Consider the following 25723-nt stretch of genomic DNA (forward strand, 5'->3'; position numbering starts at 1 on the left):
ACACCACAGCTCATGGCAATGGCAGATCCTTAACCCACTGAGCAGGGTCAGGGATTGAACCTGCATCCTCAAGGATGCTAGTCAGATTCATTTCTGCTAAGCCACAACGGGAGCTCCTGGACAAGACTTTCTTGCCACACAGTCAGACTTACAGCTGTATTCTAGTTTTGGAATTTTCCATTTATTATGTAAGAGTTGTCCAGCAGTAGACCTCTCCTGACCATCAAACCCTTTTTCAATCCTTTCTGGCTTTCCCCCAAACAAACCTTGCCTGATATAAGCTTTCAATCTTTTTTCAACATCTCTGCATACCATGAAGAAAAAAATTTTATACCTGGTCCTAGAAATTTCATTTACCATTACCTTGAGATTTTTTTGTTAGGCATGCCTGATTTTACTCCCTAATATCTACAATGCTCTCAATCTTTGAATTAAATGTCTTAAAAATTGACAATATATTTTTAAAGTTTCCTTTATTAAGATATAGTTGACTTACAATGTGTTGGTTTCTGGTATACAGCAAAGTGATTCAGTTATATATATATATATAATATATATTAAGTTATATAACATATATTTTCAATTATGGTTTATTACATGATACTGAATATGGTTCCCTTGCTTTACAGTAGGACCTTGTTTATCCATTCCATATATGTTTGCATCTGCTAATCTCAAACTCCCAAACCACCTCTCTCCTTTCCCTCTTCCCCCCTGGCAACCACAAGACTCTTCTTTATGTCTGAGTCTGTTTTTGTTTCATAGATAAGTTCATTTGTGTCATATTTTAGATTCCACATATAAGAAATATCACATGGTATTTGTCTTTCTCTTTCTGACTTACTTCACTTAGTATAATAATCTCTAGGTCCATACACGTTGCTGCAAATGTCATTATTCCATTCTTTTTTATGGTTGAGTAGTATTCCTGTGTGTGTGTGTGTACACATATTCTTTATCCATTCATTTGTCAATGGACATTTAGGTTGTTTCTATGTTTTGGCTATTATGAACAGTGCTTCTGTGAACATAGGGGTGCATGTATCTTTTTGAATTATAGTTTTGTCCGAATATATGCCTATGGATGGGATAGCTGGATCATATGGCAACTCTATTTTCAGATGATGCTACAAAGATACAGTCTCAAAACAGTATGGTACTGGATCAAAAAACAAAAATACAGTTCAGTGGAACAGGATAGAAAGCCCAGAAGTAGGCAAGAATATACAATGGGGAAAAGAATCTCTTCAATAAATGATGCTGGGAAAACTGGACAACTACGTGTAAAAGAATGAAATTAGAACACTCTAACACCATACACAAAAATAAATTCAAAATGGATTAAAGACCTAAATGCAAGACTGGATCCTATAAAACTCTTAGCAGAAAATACTCTTAGAGGAAAATAGGCCAAATACTCTCTGGCATAAATGACACAAATGTCTTCTCAGATCCACCTCCTAGAGTAATGAAATAAAAACAAAATAAACAAATGGGACCTAATTAAACTTGATCTTTTTGCACAGCCAAGGAAACCATACACAAAATGAAGAGACAACCCACAGAATGGAAGAAAATATTTGCAAATGAAGTGACTGACAAGGGATTAATCTCTATAATATATAAACATTTCCTGCAGCTCAAACTGACTCGCAGCTCAATATCAAAAGAACAAACACAATCAAAAAATGGGCAGAAGATCTAAATAGACATTTCTCTAAGGAAGACATTCAGATGGGCAAAGAACACATGAAACATGCTAAACATCACTAATTACTAGAGATAAGCAGATCAAAAGTACTAGAGGTCCCACCTTACACCAGTGAGAATAGCCATCATCAAAAAATCTATAAACAATAAATGCTGGAGAGGGTGTGGAGAAAAGGACCCCTCTTACAATGTTGGTGGGAAAACAGTATAGAGTTTCCTCAACAAACTAAAAATAGAACCACCATATGACTCAGCAATCCTACTCCTGGGCATCTGTTCAGAGGAAACCATAATTCAAAAAGATAACATGCACCCCAATGTTCACTGCAGCCCTATTTACAATAGCCAAAACATGGAGCAACCTCAATGGCCACTGACAGAAGAATGGATAAAGAAAATGTGGTACATACATACAATGGAATATTACTCAACCATAAAAAGAATGAAATACTACCATTGCAGGAACATGGATGGACCCAGAAATGAACATACTGAGTGAAGTTAGAGAATGAAAGATGAACATCGTATGATATCACATATATATGTAATCTATAAAAAGGATACAAATTAACTTACCTGCACAACAGAAATTGACTCGCAAATTTTGAAAAGCTTATGTTTACCAAAGGGGACAGGTGGAGAAATGGACTCAGGCTTGGGATTGGCATATGCACAGTGAGGTACATGGGATCACTGGCCAATGGGGACCTGCTGTATAGCATAGAGAACCCTACCAAATATTCTGTGATAATCTTATGTACAAAAAGAATCTGAAAGAGATTGGACGAATGTATATGACAACTGAATCACTTTGCTGTATATCAGAAAGTATCACAACCTTGTAAGTTAACTATACTTCAATAAAACTTTAAAAAATGAAAAAGAAACTTAATGAGATAATACATCACAATGACTAAAATGGCTAAAATTAATTAGACAACACTACATTCCAACAAGGATGTAATGCAACCAGAACTGTTACACACAGCTGGTAGCAGTATAATTTACTATGAACACTTCAGAAAACTGTTTAAATATTACTAAAGCAAAATCTGTGACCACTCTATACTTGACAAGTTTATTTCTAGCTATACTTCTAAGATAAGAGTATAGGTCCTCCAAAAGACACATGCAAGAATATTTATGGAAGAGGAAAACAAGATGGCAGTGGCAAAGGATACTTAGCTCACTTCCTTCCAGGAACACATCAAACATATATCTACATTTGGAGCAATTCTCACTAAAAACCACCTAGAGACTGGCAGAAAGACTCTTATACAACTAAGGCTATAAAAAATATCCTCACGGAGCAAGGAAGGAAAGGAAAAGAAGCAATCATGTCAGGACCTGTGCCCCTAGGAGGGGAAGCTCAAAGATCCTCCCTGAAGAGTGAGCAATTCATAGCATATTTTGGGTGCTGCAGCCCTATAGTCTGACACCAGAAACATGCCCTTTGGCTAGTATGAAAAAATCCAGTGATACTGGTGGTTGAGGTGGGGAGGGGTTTGAGAAACTTTGACTTTGCTCTTGAAGAACACATACATGCTTATTTTCTCATGGAACAGGCAGAGGAAGCCAACCGAGAGAGCCAGAACTCTGGCTTGTTTCCCACAACTTCCTCAGCACATGTCCCTGGCCCATACAAATACCTGCCCCAGAGTTCCTCTTGCTCCATGGTGAAGCTCCCCACTAGCACAAAGGCTGCTACTGCTGATGAAAGCACACAGTTAAGAGCATGGAGCTGGACTGAACCCAATACTGTTTATGAATGGCACTGGTGGGGGGGGGCATTGCTGGTGTTTTCAGGGCAGCAGATCAGCAGTGGCCTGGAATACTCACTGGTGTGCCAGGACGAACAGAGTGTGACCTGGCCCACAGGTGGCACACACTCCAGCCCCTCTTGATCCACACCTGCTTCCTTCTGGGGAATGGAACCAGCTCTGACCTAACCCGCAAGACTTCTGCTCTAGCACCTCAAGATATGGCACTAACCCTGGTGCTGGTAGGTGGTATCAACCACTGAGCACAGGAGAAGCCCTTGCTGACACCTGGCTCTGGCTCTAACCCCTCCATCTCCATCCCTACCTATCACCCAGGTATGGAGGTGTAGTAGGCAGAATACTTTGGGGGAAGATATGACTCATCTTCATGTCAGATCCAGTTCTCCTACCAAAGCCACTGGGCACACACAGACTATATGGGGACATACTAAACAAGGATACCATTTCAAGACCATGATAGGTAATTCCCCCCCCAATTTCATTGAGACAGAGAAAAATAAGAAAAATAAGGAGGTGGGATCAAGATGGTGGAGGAGTATGACATGGCACTCACCTTCTCCCACAAACACATTAAAAAAAACCCACTTACATGTAGAATGATTCACATAGAACATCTACTTAATGCTGGCAGAAGACCTTAAACCTCCAAAAGGGGCAAGAAACCCTCCACATAACTGGGTAGTACAAAAGAAAAAAGAGAGAACATGAAAAAAAAAAAAAAAAGAATCAGGACAGGACCAGCACTCCTGAGAGGGAGCTGTGAAAGAGGAAAGGAATCTGCACCCTGGGAGGCCACCGTACTGACAGGGAGATCAGCCAGAGATGAAAAAGGAACCTCAAAGCCTCAGAGAAAAGTGCAGCAGCAAGACTAAGGAGGGCAGAGAGAGAGAGCCACACAAACCATTGGTACCAACACCCCATAGACACCACAGCCTGAGATGCTCAGGCAATGGCTGGGTGCTGAGACTCAGGCTCCAGAGGTTAGTTCCAGGAAGAGAACCAGGGTTGGTTGTGTGGAGACTGCCTGAGGGGCTAGGGAGTGGTACACTACAGGCTGGGGAGCAGATCGCCATAGTGGAGGAAACCTGGGAGGAGGCCTGGGCCCAAAGGAGAAGAAAGGAGCCCAGAAATTTTGCAGGCCAGAAGGGAGTGGCATAATATTCATAAAGTGCTAAAAGAGAAAAACCTACAACATAGGATATTCTACCCAGCAAGATTATCATTCAGAATTGAAGGTGAGATAAGGAATTTCTTAGACAAGAAAAAAAATTAGAAGTTCATCAATACTAAACCAATTTTATAAGAAGTGTTAAAGGGTCCTCATTAAGTGAAAAAAAAAAAAAGGTACAACAAGAAATAAGAAACAATAGGAAGAAGAAAATCCCATGGAAAGAGCAAAAATGTAGAAAAAGTTGTGGATGAGCCAATAAAAAGCTAGTACAGAAGTTAAAAAAGGTATCAGTCCATCTCTGCACTCAAGGGATGCAAAGATGGATTGATACCTGCAAATCAATCAATGGGGTACACCACATAAACAAAAGTTAGGACAAAAATCACATAAGGGTCAAGGACCCAGCATTGCTGCAAGCTGCAGTGCAGGTGGCAGACAGGGATTGGATATGATGTTGCTGTGGCTGTGGTGTTGGCTGGCAGCTGCAGCTCTGATTTGACCCCTAGCCTGGGATTCCCATATACCACAGGTGCAGCCCTACAAAGGAAAAAAAAAAAAAATCAGGAGTTCCCGTCGTGGCGCAGTGGTTAACGAATCCGACTAGGAACCATGAGGTCGCAGGTTCGGTCCCTGCCCTTGCTCAGTGGGTTAATGATCCAGCGTTGCCGTGAGCTGTGGTGTAGGTTGCAGACGCGGCTCGGATCCCGCGTTGCTGTGGCTCTGGCGTAGGCCGGTGGCTACAGCTCCGATTCAACCCCTAGCCTGGGAACCTCCATATGCCGCGGGAGCGGCCCAAGAAATAGCAACAACAGCAACAACAAAAGACAAAAAGACAAAAAAAAAAAAAAAAAATCACAAGATGAACTCAACTGCAGAAAAAGCCTTTGACCAAATGTGGCATTCATTCATAATAAAAACTTTCATCAAAGTGAGTAGAGAGGGAGTATATATCAATATAATAAAGGCCATTTATGATAAACCCACAGCCAATATCACACCCAATGGTGAAAAGTTGAAAGCCTTTCTGTTATTTCCACGAACAAGACAAGGATGCTGATATGTATATATATGTATGTGTGTATATGTATGTGTATATATATATATGTATATGTATGTGTGTGTGTATATATGTGTGTGTGTGTGTGTGTGTGTGTGTGTATATATATATATATATTTTTTTTTTTTTTTTTTTTAAGAGCTGCACCCGTGGCATATGGAAGTTCCCAGGCTGGGGGTCAAATTAGAGCTACAGCTGTAAGCCTACACCATAGCCAGAGCAATGCAGGATCTGAGCCACCTCTGGGACCTACACCACAGCTCACAGCAATGCCAGATCCTTAACCCACTGAGCAAGGCCAGGGATCGAACCTGTATCCTCATGGATCCTAGTTGGGTGTATTACCACTGAGCCACGATGGGAACAGCAATCATGCCCACTACTGCTACTTCTATTTAACATGGTATTGGAAACCCTATTCACAGCAATCACAGACACAGACACACATACAAAAATAAGTTATCCAAACTGGAAGGCAAGAAGTATAACTATCACTGTTCGCATAAATAACACTCCTGGGTACATATCTGATGAAAACAAAAACACCAATTTGAAAAGATACATGTGCCCCAATGTTCACAGCATCATTTACAATAGGCAAGACAAGGAAGCAACATAGGTGCCCATCAACAGATGACTGGATAAAGAAAATTGTGTGCATGTGTGTGTATACAATGGAACATCAGTCATAAAAAAAGAATCAATTTTGTCATTTGCAGGAACATGGATGCACCTAGAGAATATTGTGCTTAGTGAAATAAGCCAGACAGAGAAAGACAAAATTTGGTATATCAATTACATGTAGAATATAAAAAATAATACAAATGAACATATATGCAAAACAGAAACAGACTCACAGATATAGAAAACAAACGTATGGTGGCTAAAGGGGAAACTGAGGGTGGAGGAACAAATTAGGGGTCTTGTTTAACCAATACAAACTAATATGTATAAAACAGATAAGCATAAGGATATATTGTATAGCACAGGGGATTACAGCCATTACCTTGTAATAGCTTATAGTGCAGAATAATCCGCAAAAATAGTGAATCACTATGTTGTATACCCGAAATCAATTATACTTTAATAACACTTTTTCAACTACCCCAAAATACAAAGTGAGTATATTTTAAAACAAGTATATCTATATACAAAGTAAGTGTATTTTAAAACTCTAAATATGCTCCAATAATAGAATACATAGATAAATTCTGGGATAGTCACAATGGAATGCACAGCCATATAAAGCAATAAACTACTCATAACTACAACACACATGTATCTCACAGACATAGTGCTGATCCAGAGGAGGCATACACTATAAATATAGCATACATACACATATACTTATTGCAGGTATGTACGTATGCATGTAGCATACATATACAAATAGTACATGCTGTTTGCTTATACTTATCTGAAGTCAAAAACAGGCAAACTTGGAGTTCCCATCATGGCTCAGTGGTTAATGAATCCGACTAGGAACCATGAGGTTGTGGGTTTGATCCCTGTCCTTGCTCAGTGGCTTAAGGATCTGGCATTGCTGTGAGCTGTGGTGTAGGTCGAAGATGCGGCTTAGATCCTGTGTTGCTGTGGCCCTGGCATAGGCCAGTGGCTACAGCTCCAATTAGACCCCTAGCCTGGGAACCTCCATATGCTGCAGGTGAGACCCTAGAGAAGACCAAAAAAAACCCAAACTAAACCAAACAAATAAACAAACAAAAAACCAGGCAAACTTGACCTATGATAACATAAAAGAAGAGGACAGCAGGGAGGAGACTTCTGGTGTGCAAAAAAAAAATGGTCCATATATTCACTTTCTTGGTGGATATATGGGTATATACACATACAAAACTTTACTTATTGAACATTTAAATACTGTGTACTCAACTCTATGTATTTTTACCTTAAAAAAAAAAGAGTACCATTTGTATATAAGTGACACTACGACATACTTGGTAACACAGTGACATTAAATAATGGAGTCAAACTGAGTTACTTCCAAAGTTCATAGCCACAAGAACATGATTCTTAAAGACTATTCTCAGACGAGATTAGATGGCAGAATAGAAGGACTGGAGCTCAACTTCTCTCCTAAAAACAACAAAATTCACAACTAAAGGCTGAGCATTCTTCACCCAAATGGCCTGAAAACCTTAAAAAAGATACCCTAACTCCAGAAGAAAAACAGGAGGACACATCAAGAGGTAGGAGGGGTGATTTCATGATATATAAACAACCCCATACCTCTGGGGTGGGAAGCTCCACAGACTGAAAACTAACTGGTTCACAGAAACTCACCCACAGGAGTGAGAGTTCTGAGCCCCACATCAAACCCTCACGTGTGGGGATCTGGCACTGGGAGAAAGAGCCCCTGGAGCATCTGGCACTGAAGGCCAGTGGGGCTTGTGCGCAGGAGCTCCATGGGACTGGGGGAAACGGAGACCCCATTCTTAAAAGGCGCACACGGACTTTCACGTGCACTGGGTCCCAGGGCAGAGCGGGGTCTCCATAGGAATCTGGGTCAAACCTGACTGCAGTTCTTGGAGGACATCCTGGGAAAACAGGGGTGAATGTGGCTTGTTGTGAGGGATGGACATTGAAAGCAAAGCTCTCGGGAATATTCAGCAGCAGTGCCTTTCTCTGGAGGTGGCCATTTTGGGAAAATCTGGCCCCACCCATCAGTCAGTGCTGAGAAGCCCCAGGACAAACAACAATCCAGGTGGGACCACAGCCCCACCCCTCAGTAAACAGGCTACCTAAAGACCCCTCAGGCACACAGCTGCCTCTAATCCCATCCAGAGACTAAGCCCCACCCACCAGAGGGATCAGAATCAGCTCCTCCTACCAGGGGGCAGGCATCAGCCCCTCCCATCAGGAAGCCTACAGCAAGCCCCCCATACGGACTTCAGCCACAGGGGGGCAGACACCAGAAGTAAGAGAGGCTACAACTCTATTACCTGTAAAAAGGTCACCACACCAAAAACCTATAAAAATGAAAAGACAGAGAACTATAACTCAGATGAGGGAGAAAGGAAAAGCCCCAGAAAACCAGCAAAGCGATGAGGAGATTCTCAGCCTCCAGGAAAAAGACTTTAGACTGCTGATGCTGAAGATGATGCAAGACATTGGACATAAACTGGAGGCAAAGATGGATAACTTACAGGAAACACTGAGCAAAGAGATACAAGATATAAAACTTAAACCAGAAGAGATGCAAAATACAATAACCGAAATAAAAAATCCACTCGAAGCAGCTAACAGCAGAATACAGAAGGCAGAAGAACGAATAAGCGAGGTGCCGGACAGATTAGTGGAAATTACGGGTGCAGAACAGGAAAGAGAAAAAAGATTGAAAAGAAATGAAGAGGAGTTCCAGTCGTGGCACAGTGGTTAATGAATCCGACTAGGAACCATGAGGTTGCAGGTTCGGTCCCTGCCCCTTGTTCAGTGGGTTAACGATCCGGCGTTGCCGTGAGCTGTGGTGTAGGTTGCAGACGCGGCTCGGATCCCACGTTGCTGTGGCTCTGGCGTAGGCCGGTGGCTACAGCTCAGATTCAACCCCTAGCCTGGGAACCTCCATATGCCGCGGGAGCGGCCCAAGAAATAGCAACAACAACAAAAGACAAAAAGACAAAAAAAAAAAAAAAAAAAAGAAAAGAAATGAAGAGAGTCTCAGAGAACTCTGGGACAATGTTGAACACACACCAACATCCGTGTTATAGGGGTGCCAGAAGGAGAAGAGAGAGAGAAGGGGACAGAAAAAATATTCCAAGAGGTAATAGCCAAAAACTTCCCTAACATGGGAAAGGAACCACTCACTCAAATCCAGGAAGCACAATGAGTACCATACAAAATAAACCCAAGGAGGAATACCCCGAGACACATACTAATCAAACTGACCAAAACTAAAGACAAAGAGAAAATCTTGAAAGCAGCTAGGGAAAAGAAACAAATAACATACAAGGGAACCCCAATAAGGTTATCGGCAGATTTTTCAACAGAAACTCTGCAGGCCAGAAGGGAGTGGCATGATGTACTTAACGTGATGAAAGGAAAAAACCTCCAACCAAGATTACTCTACCCAGCAAGGCTCTCGTTCAGATTTGAGGGAGAAATCAAAACCTTCACAGATAAGCAAAAGCTGAGAGAATTCAGCAACACTAAACCAGCCTTACAACAAATACTAAAGGAACGTCTACAGGCAGAAAAGAACAAGAGAAGAAGGAGAGGAAAAAGAGCAGCAAAAACCAATCCAAAGTAATTAATAAAATGGCAATAAGAACATACATATCAATAATTACCTTAAATGTGAATGGACGAAACGCCCCAACTAAAAGACATAGACTGGCTGAATGGATACAAAAACAAGACCCATATATATGCTGTCTTCAAGAGACCCACTTCACTTCTAGGGACACATACAAATTGAAAGTGAGAGGATGGAAGAAAATATCTCATGCAAACGGGGATCAAAAGAAAGCTGGAGCCACAATGCTCATATCAGACAAAATAGACTTTAAAGTGAAGAATATTTTCAGGGACAAAGAAGGACATTACATAATGATCAAAGGATCAATCCAAGAAGATGATATAACAATTTTAAATATCTACACACCCAACGTAGGTTCACCACAATATATAAGGCTACTGCTAACAACCTTAAAAGGAGAAATCAACAATAACAGGATCATAGTCAGGGACTTTAACACCCCACTTACAGCAATGGACAGATCAACCAGACAGAAAATCAATAAGGAAACACAGGCCCTGAATGAAGCATTAAGCCAGATGGACTTAATAGATATTTATAGGACATTCCATCCAAAAGCAACAGAATACACATTCTTCTCAAGTGCACATGGAACATTCTCTAAGACTGATCACACCCTGGGCTACAAACCCAACCTCGGTAACTTTAAGAAAATTGAAATCATATCAAGCATCTTTTCCGACCATAAGGCTATACGACTGGAAATCAACAACAAGAAAAAAACTGCAAAAAACACAAACACGTGGAGACTCAACAACATGCTACTAAACAACCAAGGGATCACTGAAGAAATCAAAGAGGAAATTAAAAAATACCTGGCAGCAAATGACAACGAAGATACGACACTCCAACACCTATGGGATGCAGCAAAAGCCGTTCTAAGAGGAAAGTTTATAGCAGTACAAGCCCACCTCAGGAAACAAGAAAAAGCTCAAATAAACAAACAAGCTAACTTTACATCTAAGGCAGCTTGACGGAGAAGAACAGACAAGACCTAAAGTGAGTAGAAGGAAAGAAATCATAAAGATCAGAGCAGAAATCAATGAAATAGAAACAAAGAAAACCATAGAAAAGATCAATGAAACGAAAAGCTGGTTCTTTGAAAAGATCAACAAAATTGATAAACCCCTAGCCAGACTTATCAAGCAAAAAAAGAGAGAGGACTCAAATCAATAAAATTAGAAATGAAAAAGGAGAAGTAACAACGGACATCACAGAAATACAAAGGATCATAAAAGACTACTATATGCAACTATATGCCAATAAAATGGAAAACCTAGAAGAAATGGACAAATCCTTAGAAAAGTATAATCTTCCAAGACTAAACCAAGATGAAATAGAAAAGATGAATGCACCCATCACAAGAACTGAAATTGAAACTGTGGTTAAAAAACTTCCAACAGGAGTTCCCTTCGTGGCGCAGTGGTTAACGAATCCGACTAGGAACCATGAGGTTGCGGGTTCGATCCCTGCCCTTGCTCAGTGGGTCAAGGTTCCGGCGTTGCCGTGAGCTGTGGTGTAGGTCGCAGACGCGGCTCGGATCCTGCGTTGCTGTGGCTCTGGCGTAGGCTGGCAGCTACAGCTCCGATTTGACCCCTAGCCTGGGAACCTCCATATGCCGCGGGAGCGGCCCAAGAAATGGCAAAAAGACAAAAAAAAAAAAAAAAAAAAAAAAAAAAAAAAAAAAAAAACTTCCAACAAACAAAAGTCCAGGACCAGTGGCTTCACAGGCGAATTCTAGCAAATATTTAGAGAAGAGCTAACACCTATCCTTCTGAAACTATTTCAAAAAATTGCAGAGGAAGGGATACTCCCAAACTCATTCTATGAGGCCACCATCATCCTGGTACCAAAGCCAGACAAAGACTCCACAAGAAAAGAAAACTACAGGCCAATATCACTGATGAACATCGATGCAAAAATCCCCAACAAAATACTAGCAAGCCGCATCCAATAATACATTAAAAGGATTGTACATCATGATCAAGTGGGATTTATCCCAGGGATGCAAGGGTTCTTCAATATCCACAAATTCATCAGTGTGATACACCACATTAACAAACTGAAGAATAAAAACCATATGATCCTCTCAATAGACGCGGAAAAAAAAGCCTCTGACAAAATCCAACACCCATTTCTGATAAAAAGCCTTCAGAAAGTGGGCATAGCGGGAACCTACCTCAACAGGATAAAGGCCATATACGACAAACCCACAGCGAACATCATTCTCAATGGCGAAAAGCTGAAAGAATTCCCGCTGAGATCAGGAACAAGACAAGGATGGCTGCTCTCGCCACTACTCTTCAACATACTTTTGGAGGTCCTAGCTACAGCCTCAGAGAAGTGAAAGAGATAAAAGGAATCCAAATTGGAAAGGAAGAAGTAAAACTATCACTATTTGCAGATGACATGATACTATACCTAGAGAATCCTAAAGACTCTACCAGAAAACTGTTAGAGCTCATCCACGAATTTGGCAACGTCACAGGATACAAAATTAATACACAGAAATCGACGGCATTTCTATACACTAACAATGAAAAGGCAGAAAAGGAAATTAGGGAAGCAATCCCGTTTACCATCGCATCCAAAAGAATAAAATACCTAGGGGTAAACCTACCTAAAGAAACAAAAGACCTGTACTCTGAAAACTACAGGCCACTGATGAAAGAAATCAAAGATGACACAAAGAGATGGAAAGACATGCCATGCTCATGGATTGGAAGAGTTAATATCAAAATGACTATACTACCTAAGGCAATCTACAGATTCAATGCAATCCCTATCAAATTACCAAGAACATTTTCACAGAACTCGAACAAAATATTTTAAAGTTTGTTTGGAAGTACAAAAGACCCAGAATAGCCAAAGACGCCCTGAAAAAGAAAAATGGAGCTGGAGGAATCAGGCTCCTGGACTTCGGACTATACTACAAAGCAACAGTCGTCAAAACTGCATGGTACTGGCACAAAGACAGAAATACCGATCAGTGGAACAGGATGGAAAGCCCAGAATTAAACCCATGCAGCTACAGCCAACTCATCTATGACAAAGGAGGCAAGACTATACAATGGAGAAAGGACAGCTTGTTCAATAAGTTGTGCTGGAAAAACTGGACAGCCACATGGAAAAGAATGAAATTAGAACACTCCCTAACACCATACACAAAAATCAACTCCAAATGGATTATTGACCTAGATATAAGACCAGACACTATCAAACTCCTAGAGAAAAACATAGGCCAAACACTCTCTGACATAAATGACAGCAACATCTTCTCAGATCCATCTCTTAGAGCATTGACAATAAAAAGAAAAATAAACAAATGGGACCTAATCAAACTTCAAAGTTTCTGCACAGCAAAGGAAACCCTAAACAAAACGAAAAGACAACCCACAGAATGAGAGAACATCTTTGCAAGTGAATCAACTGACAAGGGATTAATCTCCAAAATTTATAAACAACTTCTGCAGCTCCGTACCAAAAAAAAAAAAAAAAAAAAAAAAAAAAAAAAAAAAAACACCAACCCCATCAAAAAATGGGCAGAAGGTTTAAACAGACAGTTTTCCAAAGAAGACATACAGATGGCCGAGAAACACAGGAAAAGATGTTCAGCGTCACTCATTATTAGAGAAATGCAAATCAAAACCCCGATGAGGTACCACCTTACACCAGCCAGAATGGCCATCATCCAAAAGTCTACAAACAAGAAGTGCTGGAGAGGGTGTGGAGAAAAAGGAACCCTATGACACTGTTGGTGGGATTGTAAATTGGTGCAACCACTGTGGAAAGCAGTACGGAGATGCCTCAGAAAACTACACATAGAACTACCATTTGATCCAGCAATCCCACTCCTGGGCATCTATCCAGAGAAAACCACGACTCGCAAAGACACATGTACTCCCCTTTTCTTTGCAGCACTCTTTGCAATAGCCAAGACATGGAAACAACCTAAATGTCCATTGACAGAGGAGTGGATCAAGAAGATGTGGTACATATGCACAATGGAATATTACTCAGCCATTAAAAGGAATGAAATACCAGCATTTTTTGCAACATGGATGGACCTAGAAACTATCATGCTAAATGAAGTCAGACATACGATGAGACACCAACATCAAATGCTTTCACTGACATGTGGAATCTGAAGAAAGGACAGACTGAACTTCTTTGCAGAACAGATACTGACTCACAGACATTGAAAAACTTATGGTCTCCATAGGAGACAGTTTGGGGGGTGGGGGGATGTGCTTGGGCTGTGGGATGGAAATCCTGTGAAATCAGATTTTTATGATCATTATACAGCTACAGATGTGATGAATTCATTTGAGCAATTAAGAAAAGGAAAAACAAACAAACATACAAAAAAGAAACTAAACCTACACCACAAAAAAAAAAAGCAACCCTAAAAAACAAAAAGATAAATAAGAGACATGTCTATTTCCAGGAATGACAAAGGAAGACCATACCAGACAATTTGGCTTCCCATGTAGAAAACAACCATAAAAACTGAACATAACGAAGCCAGTGATGACCTGAGGGTGGTGAAAAGTGAGGCGGGCAGACAGAAGGTGGGAGGAGGCCATGCTCTCAGGAGGTGTCTGGACTGGGGCCACTGTCACATTTCATTGCACTATATACTTTAAATGTGCACCCTTTACTACTGTAAATATGGGTATATCTTATATACCTCTATTTGGTTTAATGAAGGCATTATTATAATAAAACTATGTTTCCTTTTCTTAAAATTTAAAAAAATTTTAAAAAATGACTATTCTCTGAACTAACCCTCTGTGTCTTATTTCTTCCTCAACTCCATCTGGCTTATACTCAAACTGACTCACCTGGGTAGCTCTGGCTTGAAAATTCTTCCTCTAATACCCAGGGTTCCTCTCCTTGTTCCAACTTGAGGATCACTTCTGGTTCAGGAACACAATACCCTGGAAATGAAAATTGCATGACATGAGATGAACTGGATGAGTTTCAGAGTCTTTGAAGGAGCAGGACAGTAACTCAAAGAGTGTGCAATTTAAAAAACCTTGTTTCATCCTGTTATGGGGCAGAGGACAACACATTCTTTCTGTCCTTGGCTACTAAATCCCAAACCTAAATATTATTATAATCTACAAAAATTCCACAAGTTTCTGTAAACAATAAAGGACATATATACCGGGCAGTTTATGTGGGAAACAAGTACTACCTACCCACTGAGACAAGGTGACTGTAGTTCTCCAGCATCACGTCCCTATACAGGGTCCTCTGAGCAGGGTCCAGGTGCTGCCATTCCTCCTGGGTGAAGCCCACAGTCACATCCCTGAATGACAATGCTCCCTAGAAAAACACATTTCTGCTCAATCTATAGTGGTCTGAATCAGATGATGTGGCAGGAAAAAAAGTTTTAAAAGACTAATTCTTACCATTTCTTCCTGTTGAAAACTGACCAGAAAATGTGACAAAGGATCTTTACTATATGATTTGTTTCATGATATACTTTGTAAAAAAAGAAATCATGGGGGAGAGATGAAGATGGCAGAGGAGTAGGATATGGAGCTCAACTTCTCCCCCAAACATATATATATATATATATATATATATATATATATATATATATATATATAAACAAAACAAAACCCACAAACAGGTATAATGATTCACACAGATCATCTACTGAATGCTGGTAGAAGCACTCAGACTTCCAAAAAGGGCAAGAAACTTTCCCATAACTGGGTAGAACAAAAGAGAAAAAGAGAGATAGAGAAAAGAAAAAAAAAGTAATCAGGATGAGACCAGCACTGCTGAGAAGGAACTGTGAAAGAAGAAAGGTATTATCACCCTGAGAGACCACCTAACTGATGGGGGAGATCAACCAGGACAGCAGGGGAGCCCCAAAGTCTCAGAGAAAAGCACAGCAGCAGGTCTAAGAAGGGTGAAGCAGAGAGAGAGAGAGCCGCACAGACCCTGCACAGGGTTAGGGTTAGGGTTAGCTAACCCTATCACCAAGCCCATCACAGCCTGAGAGACATGGGCAGGAGCTGGGCAGTAAGATTCAGGTTTTGGAGATCAGTTCCAGAGAGAGGAATGGGGTTGGCTGGGGCTCAAGATGGAGTGGTGGGCCACATAACCAAGGGAGTGTGGGACAAGGCCTGGGCCCACCAGAGAACCACCTTGCTAAGGAGAGAGAGGGAAGAGAGGGCAAGACCACCATAGGAACTTCTTTCTCTGCACACATGTGTGTTCTCAGGCAGTAGGGCACCTCCTGAGCAGACTACAAGAGCAGTTCCAAACTGTGCCAGCCATCTCAGACTCCAGAGGTGGGCACAACCTTCCACCACCAAAGGCCTGGTGACCAGGTACCACATGCAGCCCCAGTCACCATAGGTCTCTCCACCTCAGAGGAACCTGGATCCAGGAGCATCCACCTGCCTCCACCTCCATGTGAGTCCCTGCCACTGCCAAGAGCCCAATGACCAGGTGCAGACTGCAGGTACCACCCATTGCCTCTACTTTCCAGGAATCATGCACAAGTCATACACCAGCACACCCTCTTATTGAGGGCATAACCTACACACACTGAGGAAAGAGATAACAAGCAATGAAACCAAAAGCAGCCCTCATGCCAAAAATAGTAACCCTCACATGCTACCCAGAGATGCTCTCATATAAAAATAACCCTCTAAGACTACAGTAGACAACTGTTTTCCCTAAACTTGCAGAGGAAGAAAAATAAAAGCAAAAAGAAGGAGCACAGGAACCACTCCCAGTTAAAAAAACAGGAGAATTCCCCTTAAGGAGCAAACAATGAAATAGACTTCTTCAGTCTAACAGACACCAAGTTCAAAAAGGAGGTAATGAAAATACTGAAGGAATTAAGAGTGGATATCAATAGTAATGCATACTACATTTAAAAGGAACTAGAAAATATAAGGAGGACCTAAGAAAAATTATAAAATTCATTTGCAGAGATGAAACCTGAGTTAAAGGCACTGAAGAGCAGAATGAATGATGCAGAGGAACAAATAAGTGACTTGGAAGATAGAATAATGGAAATCACCCAATTAGGACAGCAGACAGAAAACCAAATGAAAAAACATGAAAGCAATATAAGAGATCTATGGGATACTATAAAGCAAGCCAATCTATGCTTAATAGGGATTCCAGAAGGAGAAGAAAAAGGAGGATTGAAAATATTTTTGAAGAAGTTATGGCTTAAAATGCTCTAAATCCAAAGGAAACAGGTATTAAAATACAGGAAGCACAGAGAGTCCCAAAGAAGTTGAACCCAAACAGACCTACACCAAGACATATTATAATAAAAATGGCAAAAATTAAAGATAAGGAGAGGATTCTAAAGGCAGCAAGAGAAAAACAAAGGATTATAAAGGAACTTCCATAAAGCTATCAGCTGATTTCTCTACAGAAACACTACAGGCCAGAAGAGAATGGCAATATATATATTCAAGGTTCTAAAAGGGAAAATTTGTAGTACAGAATACGCTATCTAGCAAGATTATCATTTAAAATGGGAGAAATAAAGAATTTCTCCAACAAACAAAATCTAAAAGAATACAGAAAATACTGAGAGGTCTCCTCTAAATAGTAAAGAAGTAAGAAGATATAGGATGGAGGAAATCACAATTGGAAAGTAATTACTTAAATAAACCAGTATACATAGCTAAAAGGGGGGAAAACATATTTGTGAAAGTGACAACAGCAAAAGGATAAGATGTAAAAAAGGACATAAAATCAGGAGTTCCCGTCGTGGCGCAGTGGTTAATGAATCCGACTAGGAACCATGAGGTTGCGGGTTCGGTCCCTGCCCTTGCTCAGTGGGTTAACGATCCGGCGTTGCCGTGAGCTGTGGTGTAGGTTGCAGACGCGGCTCGGATCCCGCGTTGCTGTGGCTCTGGCGTAGGCCGGTGGCTACAGCTCCGATTCAACCCCTAGCCTGGGAACCTCCATATGCCGGGGGAGCGTCCCAAGAAACAGCAACAACAACAAAAAGACAAAAAGACAAAAAAAAAAAAAAAAAAAAAAGGACATAAAATCATAAAATGTGGGGAAAGAAAGTAAGAAAATCTTGACTTTTTAGTTTTTTTTAAAAATGTATTTGAGCCTATAAGACTATTGGGGTAAAAAAGCAAGTAGATATAGAAAGGGGGTAACATACTTAAAAAACAGGGCAACCACAAGTCAAAATGATAAATACATTCACAAAAACTAAAAAGAAGTGGCCACAAGCATAAAATAAAAGGAAATCATCCAACCAAAAAAAGAAACAAGGGAGAAATATATAATTAACCAAAAAACAAGGTTTAAAATGGCAATAAAAACATATTTATCAATATTGCCTTAAATGTCAACAAACTGAATGCTCCAATCAAAAGACATAGAATGTCAGACTGTAAAAACAAACAAAAAGCAAACAAGAGCCTACAATATGCTGTCCACGAGAAACTCACCTTAGGGCAAAGGACACATATAAATTGAAAGTGAGAGGCTGGAAAAAGATGTGAATTGAAATGACGGGAAAGCAGGAGTTGCAACACTCATATCAGACAAAACAGACTTTAAAACAAAGCCTATAAAGAAAGATAAAGAAGGACACGATTTAATGATAAAAAAATCAATTCAAGAAAAGGATACTACACTTGTCAATATGTATGCCCCTAATATAGGAGAACCCAAATACTTACAACAAATACTAACAGACATAGAAGGAGAAACTGATCAGAATACAATAATAGGTGCTCCTGTCATGGCTCGGCAGTTAACAAACCCAACTAGCATCCATGAGGATGAGGGTTTGGTCTCTGGCCTTGCACAGTGGGTTTAAGGATATAGCACTGTCATGAGCTGTGGTATACAGGTCGAAGACACAGTTCAGATCCCACATTGCTGTGGCTCTGGCATAGGCTGGCAGCTACAGCTCCTATTCAACCCCTAGCCTGAGAACCTCTATATGCTGCAAGTACAGACCTAAAAAGACAAAACAAACACAATGATAGTAGGAGGCTTTAACCCCCACTCACATCAATGGACAGATCCTCTAGACAGAAAATCACCAAGGCAAGAGGGATCCAAAATGACACAACAGAACAGATTTAATCGATGTTTTTAGGATACTACATCCAAAAAAATTGAGAATATATATTCTTTTCAAATGCACATGGAACATTCTTAAGGACTGACAACATACTGGGGCATAAAACTAACCTCAACCAATTTAAAAGTTTAAGTAGTATTTCAGGCATCTTCTCTAACCACACTGGCATGAAACTAGAAATCAGCCAAAGGTGAAAAAACTGACTACATGGATATTCAACAACATGCTACTAAAAACAAAACAAACAAAAAAAAATGGGTCAATGAGGAAATCAAAAGGGAAATTTTAAATATACCTCAATGAAAACACAGCCATTCAATGAAAACACAGCCACTGAAAATCTATGGGATTCCCCAAAAGCAGCTCTTAGATGGACATTCATGGCAATGCAATGAAAACACAACCATTGGAAAATCTATGGGATGCTGCAAAAGCAGCTCTTAGAGGGAAATGCATGGCAATACAGGCCTTCCTCAAAAAAGAAGAAAAATGTCAAATTGACAACCTAACCTACTACCTAAAAAAATTTGAAAAATGGGAACAAACAAAACCTAAGTCAGCAGAAGGAAGGAAATCGAAGTCAAAGAGAAAATCAAGAAAACAGAGATTAAAAAAACAATAGGAAAAGAATCAATAAACTCAAGAGCTGGTTCTTTGAAAGGATATTCAAAATTGACAAACCTCTGGCCAGACTCACAATGAGGAAAAGAGAAAGAACCCAAATAAACAAAATAAGAAATTAAAAAGGAGAAAGCTCAATGGATACTGCACAAATACAAAAAACCACAAGAGAATACTATTTAAAGCTATATGCCAACAAATGTGATAATCTAGTAGAAACGGACAACTTTCTAGAGACAAAACTGAATCAAGAAGAAATAGATCACTTGAACAGACCAGTCACTAAAAATGAAACTGAATGTGCCATAATAACACTCCCTACAAATAAAAGTCCGGGATCAGATGGCTTCACAGGTGAATTCTACCAAACAGACACAAGGAAGAACTTATTCCAATCCTTCTTAGACTTTTCCAAAAGATTGAAGAAGAAGAAACAGACATTCCAAAGACATTCTTTGAAGCCACCATTACCCTAACACCAAAAATGGACAAAGATACTATAAAAATAGAAAATTATAAGCCAATATCTTTGACGAATACAGACATAAAAATTTTCAACAAAATTTTAGCCACCCAAATCCAACAACACATTAAAAATTTCATACACTATAACCAAGTGTTATTCATCCCACATTCACAAGGATTGTTCAACATATGCAAATTAATGTCATACACCACATTAACAAAAGAAACATCAAAAACCACATGATCAGAAAAAGTATCTGACAAAATTCATTATTCAATTACGATAAAAAATTCTTAACAAAGTGGGTATAGAGGTAACATACCTTAACATAATAAAAGCCATTTATGACAATCCCACAGCCAATATAATACTCAACATGCAAAAGCTGAAAGTCTTACTACTAAAATCTGGAACAAGACAAGGATGCCCACTCCCACCCCTTCTATCCAACACTATTGGAAGTCCTAGCCACAGGAATCAAATGAAAGAAAAGGTATCCAAATTGTAAGAGAAGAGGTAAAATTGTCACCATATGCAGATGACATGATACTATATATAGAAAACCTTAAGGACTCCACACACAAAAAATACACTGATCAACAAATTTAGTAGAGTAGCAGGGTACAAGATTAACATTCAGAAATCAGCTGGATTTCTGTATACTAACAATGAAATATTAGAAAATATTAAAAATACCTCTTAAAATTGCACCCCCCAGAATTAAATACCTAGGAATAAACCAGACCAAGGAGGTGAAAGACTTATATGCTGAGAACTATAGAACGTTAATCAAGGAAATTAAAGAGGATTCAAAGAAATGGAAAGATATTCCATGCTCCTGGATTGGAAGAATTAATATTGTTAAAATGGCCATACTACCCAAAGCAATCTACAGATTTAATGCAACCCCTATCAAATTACCCATGACATTTTTCACAGAACTAGAACAAACAATCCAAAAAATTTATGTGGAACCATAAAAGACCAAGAATTTACAAAGCAATCCTGAGGAGAAAAAAAAAAAAAAGAAAAAGAAAAGAAAACAAGCAGGACGTATAACTCTCTCAGACTTCAGACAATACTACAAAGCTACAGTAATCAAGACAATGTGGTACTGGTACAAAAACAGACATACAAACTAATGGAACAGAACAGAGAGCCCAGAAATAAATGCAGACAACAACAGTCAATTAATCTTCCACAAAGGAGGCATGAATATAAAATGCAAAAAATTCTCTTCAGCAAGTGGTGCTGGGAAAACTGGACAGCTATATGTAAATCAATGAAACTAGAACACACCCTCACACCATGCACAAAAATAAACTCAAAATGGCTTAAACATAAGATAAGACACCATCAAACTCCTAGAAGAGAACATAGGCAAAACATTCTGTGACATCAACCATGCAAATGTTTTCTTAAGTAATTTTCCCAGGGCAACAGAAATAAACACAGAAATAAACCAGTGGGACCTCATCAAAATGACAAGCTTTGGCACAGCAAAGGAAACCATAAAAAAAAAAATGAAAAGACAACCTACAGAATCGGAGAAAATTTGCAAATGATGCAACTGACAAGGGCTTTATCTCCAAAATATACAAACTCATACAACTCATCAAGAAAAGAACAAACAACCCAATCAAAAAAATGGGCAGAAGACCTAAACAGACATTTCTCCAAAGAAGACATACAGATAGACAGTAGGCACATGAAAAAATGCTCAGCATCACTAATTCTTAGAGAAATGCACATCAAAACTATAATTAGGTACCACCTCACACAGGATCAGAATGGCTATCATTCATAATCTACAAATAACAAATGCTGGAGAGGGTGTGGAAAAACGGAAACCCTCCTACGCTGTTCGTGGGAATATAAAATGGTACTATCAATATGGTGGTTACTCAGGAAACTAAACATAGAACTACCATATGATCCAGCAATCCCACTCCTGGGCATATATCCAGACAAAACTATAATTCAAAAAGATACATGCACTCCAAGATTCACTGCAGCACTATTCACAATAGCCAAGACATGGAAACAACCTTAATGTCCATCAACAGAAGAATGGATTAAGACAATGTGGTACATACATATGACAGAATGCTACTCAGCCATAAAAAAGAATGAAATAATGCCATTTGCAGCAAACAAATGCAACTTGAGATTCTCATACTAAGTGAAGTCAGTAGAAAGAGGACAAAAACCATACGACATCACTTGTATGTGGATTCTAATATATGGCACAAATGAACCTATCTACAAAACAGACTCACAGACATATAGAACAGATATGTAGTTGCTAAGGGGGGAGGGGGAAGGAGTGGGATGGACTAGGAGTTTGGGGTTAGTAGATGCAAACTATTACATTGAAATGGATAAGCAAGGAGGTCCTACTGTATAGCATAGGGAACTATATCTGATCTCTTAGGATAGGCCATGATAGATGACAATACAGAAAAAGAATATGACCGAGTCACTTTGTTGTAGAGCAGAAACTGTCATAACATTGTAAATCAACTATTCTTTAATAATAAAAAAGAAATCATGGTAGAAATACCATTGGTGAATTAATTTATTACATTTTAGCATGCTCTCGTGTGCCTGAAATTGTCCTAGTTTTTGAGAATTCCAAGTTGAATGATATACTCTTCCTGGCCCCAGAGAACTTATTTTCATGAGGAAATGTAAAGAAATACCTACCATAGAACTTAAAGGACCCATATCACAAATATGTGAAAACCAGACAGAGATCATAAAAAGGGTTCTGTGCAGGCACCTGTGAGCAGGTCAGCAGTTTGGATTTCACTGTGAGCAGATAAAACTTTCCTTACTTAAATATAAATAGTAGCTTCTTTGCAAACATGAGGAAGAACTGCAAGAAAAGTTAACATCTGGGGGAAAAAAGATGTGGCAAGTCAATGGACTGCACAATAGGATAGGAGAGCAGGTCTGAGCCTGTAATGAGATAAAGGCTGCAGAATCAGGGGAAAGAGATTCAGAAAAGGAAACTAGGGAATATATTTTGGCTTAAATCCTGTAGGTGATCTCCAAATATTTAATCATACACCTAATCCATAAAATTCTTGAGCAACCACCAGTGTTATTTACATTCCTCTATGAATTAAATAACATACCATCAATTCACATATGAGGAGAGCTTAATTCCATTCTGATTTTTTAGATAAAAATGTAAAAACACAAGCTAATATTTTCTTTCCATGCCATAAAGGATTGATAGTATATGATATATACACAATTATCTTGCATTCCCCCTTGGGGCACAGCCTCCATTTCTTTCCCTACCTCCACTCACCCCAATCAGATCATTGCTCTGAATACGAGGAATCCAATGGTGAAATAGATATACACACTTCAGTCCCAGTTATAAAAACTGATTGTCACTGAGGAAGCAATGATCCCAAAGTAGAGTGGAGACTGTGCTGAAGAGCAATGTTGGAGCTGGATTGTCTACAATAAGGGGGCAGCAGAGATGCTAAACAGGGAATTTGCTGAGCAAAGGAAAATGAGGAAGAGTTACTCCCAGAGGGTCTGCATGATCTGCCACAGGGGTTTTGAAAACCTGTGACATCTGAGTAGATAGGAGGAAAAGCAGGGTAGACACATAGACAATGAAACAGATGCTAGACATACAGTACACTAAATGTCTTCAGAACATGGAAGTGGGACTATCCACTGGAAGGATGGATAGATGGTTTTGGAGTTTAGGAGAAATGAAAACAAGGAATTGGTTGAAAATAACAACTCTATGTCACTGGGGTCACCACAGTGAATCAGATGGTCACCGAGGAGACAAATTGAGGAAAAAAAAATACCAGAACAGAATTTGAGGGAATATCAATATCTGAGTAAAAAAAAAAAAAAGACATCTGAGAGAAAAAAAGCAAAAGAGGATATGAAGGCTGAGACCTTTTCTCAAATGTAAGAACAGAACCAAGAAAAGCAGTGAGGGGTGGAAACAGAACCAGATGACAAGAGAATAATGGGAAATAATAAAGAACACAGTTTCACAAATAACTGACACTTCCAATTAAAAATGATGGACTTAAAACACATATTTACCTCTGATGCCTTCAACAATATAAGCGGAAGAAAAAAATAAGACAAAAGAAAACAAATGTTCAAATAACAGAAAACATCAAAAAAGTCAATTATATGGAACTTCTGGGTGGCATCAGTAGATAGTATCGGACAAAAGAAACCAGAAGCAGGGTACCTACAATTTATACAAGCACAGAAGGGGGCAGAAAGGGCATCTTCCAACCACAGCCAGAGACACCAAACTCTAAGCCCTCTATCTAGGGCTGGTGGTTGGCATAGGCGGTAAGATGAATGACTAGCCAAGTAACTAAGTAACTGACTACCAGGGCACCTTGGTGGCCCCCTACTCTATGGAGATCCAGCAATTAATGAAGATCAAAGCTAGTTCTATAAGGTCTCAGGACACTTATTAAAAGAAAAAAAAAACTGATCTATAAACAGTTGGCCCTCCATATGCACCTGTTCTGCATCCATAGATTCGACCAACCATGGATTGAAAATATTTGGGAAAAAAAATTCCAGAAAGTTTCAAAAAACAAAATTGAATTTTCCACACACCAGAAACTACACATGTAGCATCTATGTTGTAGTCACAACTATTTACATAGCATTTACATTGTACTAGGTATTTTAAGTAATCTACAGATGGTTTAAAGTAATGTATATGAAATGATTTACTACAAAGGAGGCAACAATATACAATGCAAGAAAAACCAACTCCAGTAAATGGTGCTAAGAAAACTGGACTACTTTCTCACACCATAAAAAATAAGCTCAAACTGGATTAAAGACTTAAACATAAGACTTGAAACCATAAAACTTCTAGAAGAAAACACAGGCAGTGCATACTCTGATATTAATTTCAACAAAGTTTTGCATGTGTATGCTCAGGCAAGGGAAACAAAAGCAAAAATTACAAGTGGGACTACCACAGACTAAAAAGCACTTTCTGCCAACTTCTGTGCTTGTATAAATTGTAGGTACCCTGCTTCTGGTTTTTTTTTGTCTGATACTATCTACTGATGCCATACTGATGCTTTTGTACAATAAAGGAAACTATCAACAAAATGAAAAGGCTATCTACTGAATGGGAAAAGACATTTGAAATGATATATATAACAAAGGGTTAATATATAAAATATACAAAGAACTCATATAACTTGACATCAAAAAAAAAGAAACCCAATTAAAAAACACACAAAGGAACTGAACAGACATTTTTCTGAAGAAGAGATACAGATGGCCAATAGACACATGAAAAGATGCTCAACATCACTAATCATCAGGGAAATGCAAATCAAAACCATGATGAGATATCACCTCACACCTGTCAGAACAGCCATTGACAAAAATAACAAGTTTCGGTGAGGTGTGGAAAAAAGGGACCCCAAGTGGTATTGGTGGAATGTAAACTGGTGCAGCCACTACAGAAAACAGTATGGAGGAGTTCCCAACTAGTATTCATGAGGATGCAGT

The 25723-nt window shown here is 39.4% G+C and overlaps 1 protein-coding gene across 9 annotated transcripts in view; it reads right to left on the minus strand.

Annotated features, from left to right (window-relative positions):
• The window catches only part of LOC100152623 (zinc finger protein 37A), a 130679-nt gene that overhangs the window by 67528 nt on the left and 37428 nt on the right, over positions 1 to 25723 (minus strand). For 8 of the 9 annotated variants that reach the window (XM_084996982.1, XM_084996983.1, XM_021072371.2 and 5 more), the window contains 2 exons: positions 15197 to 15323; positions 14837 to 14932 (listed from right to left, as the gene is read on the minus strand). In XM_084996982.1, the coding sequence (XP_084853108.1) occupies positions 14837 to 14932; positions 15197 to 15323 (223 nt within the window). Of the gene's footprint in view, positions 1 to 7615; positions 7814 to 14836; positions 14933 to 15196; positions 15324 to 25723 lie in introns of those variants that run through there. The other variant, XM_021072372.2, reaches the window with a different exon arrangement.

This window comes from Sus scrofa, chromosome 14, assembly GCF_054392235.1.
Source record: "Sus scrofa isolate SSC_HxYL_T2T_F1_AM1 chromosome 14, Sscrofa_HxYL_maternal_Yorkshire_Landrace_v2.0, whole genome shotgun sequence".
Lineage (NCBI taxonomy): Eukaryota > Metazoa > Chordata > Mammalia > Artiodactyla > Suidae > Sus > Sus scrofa.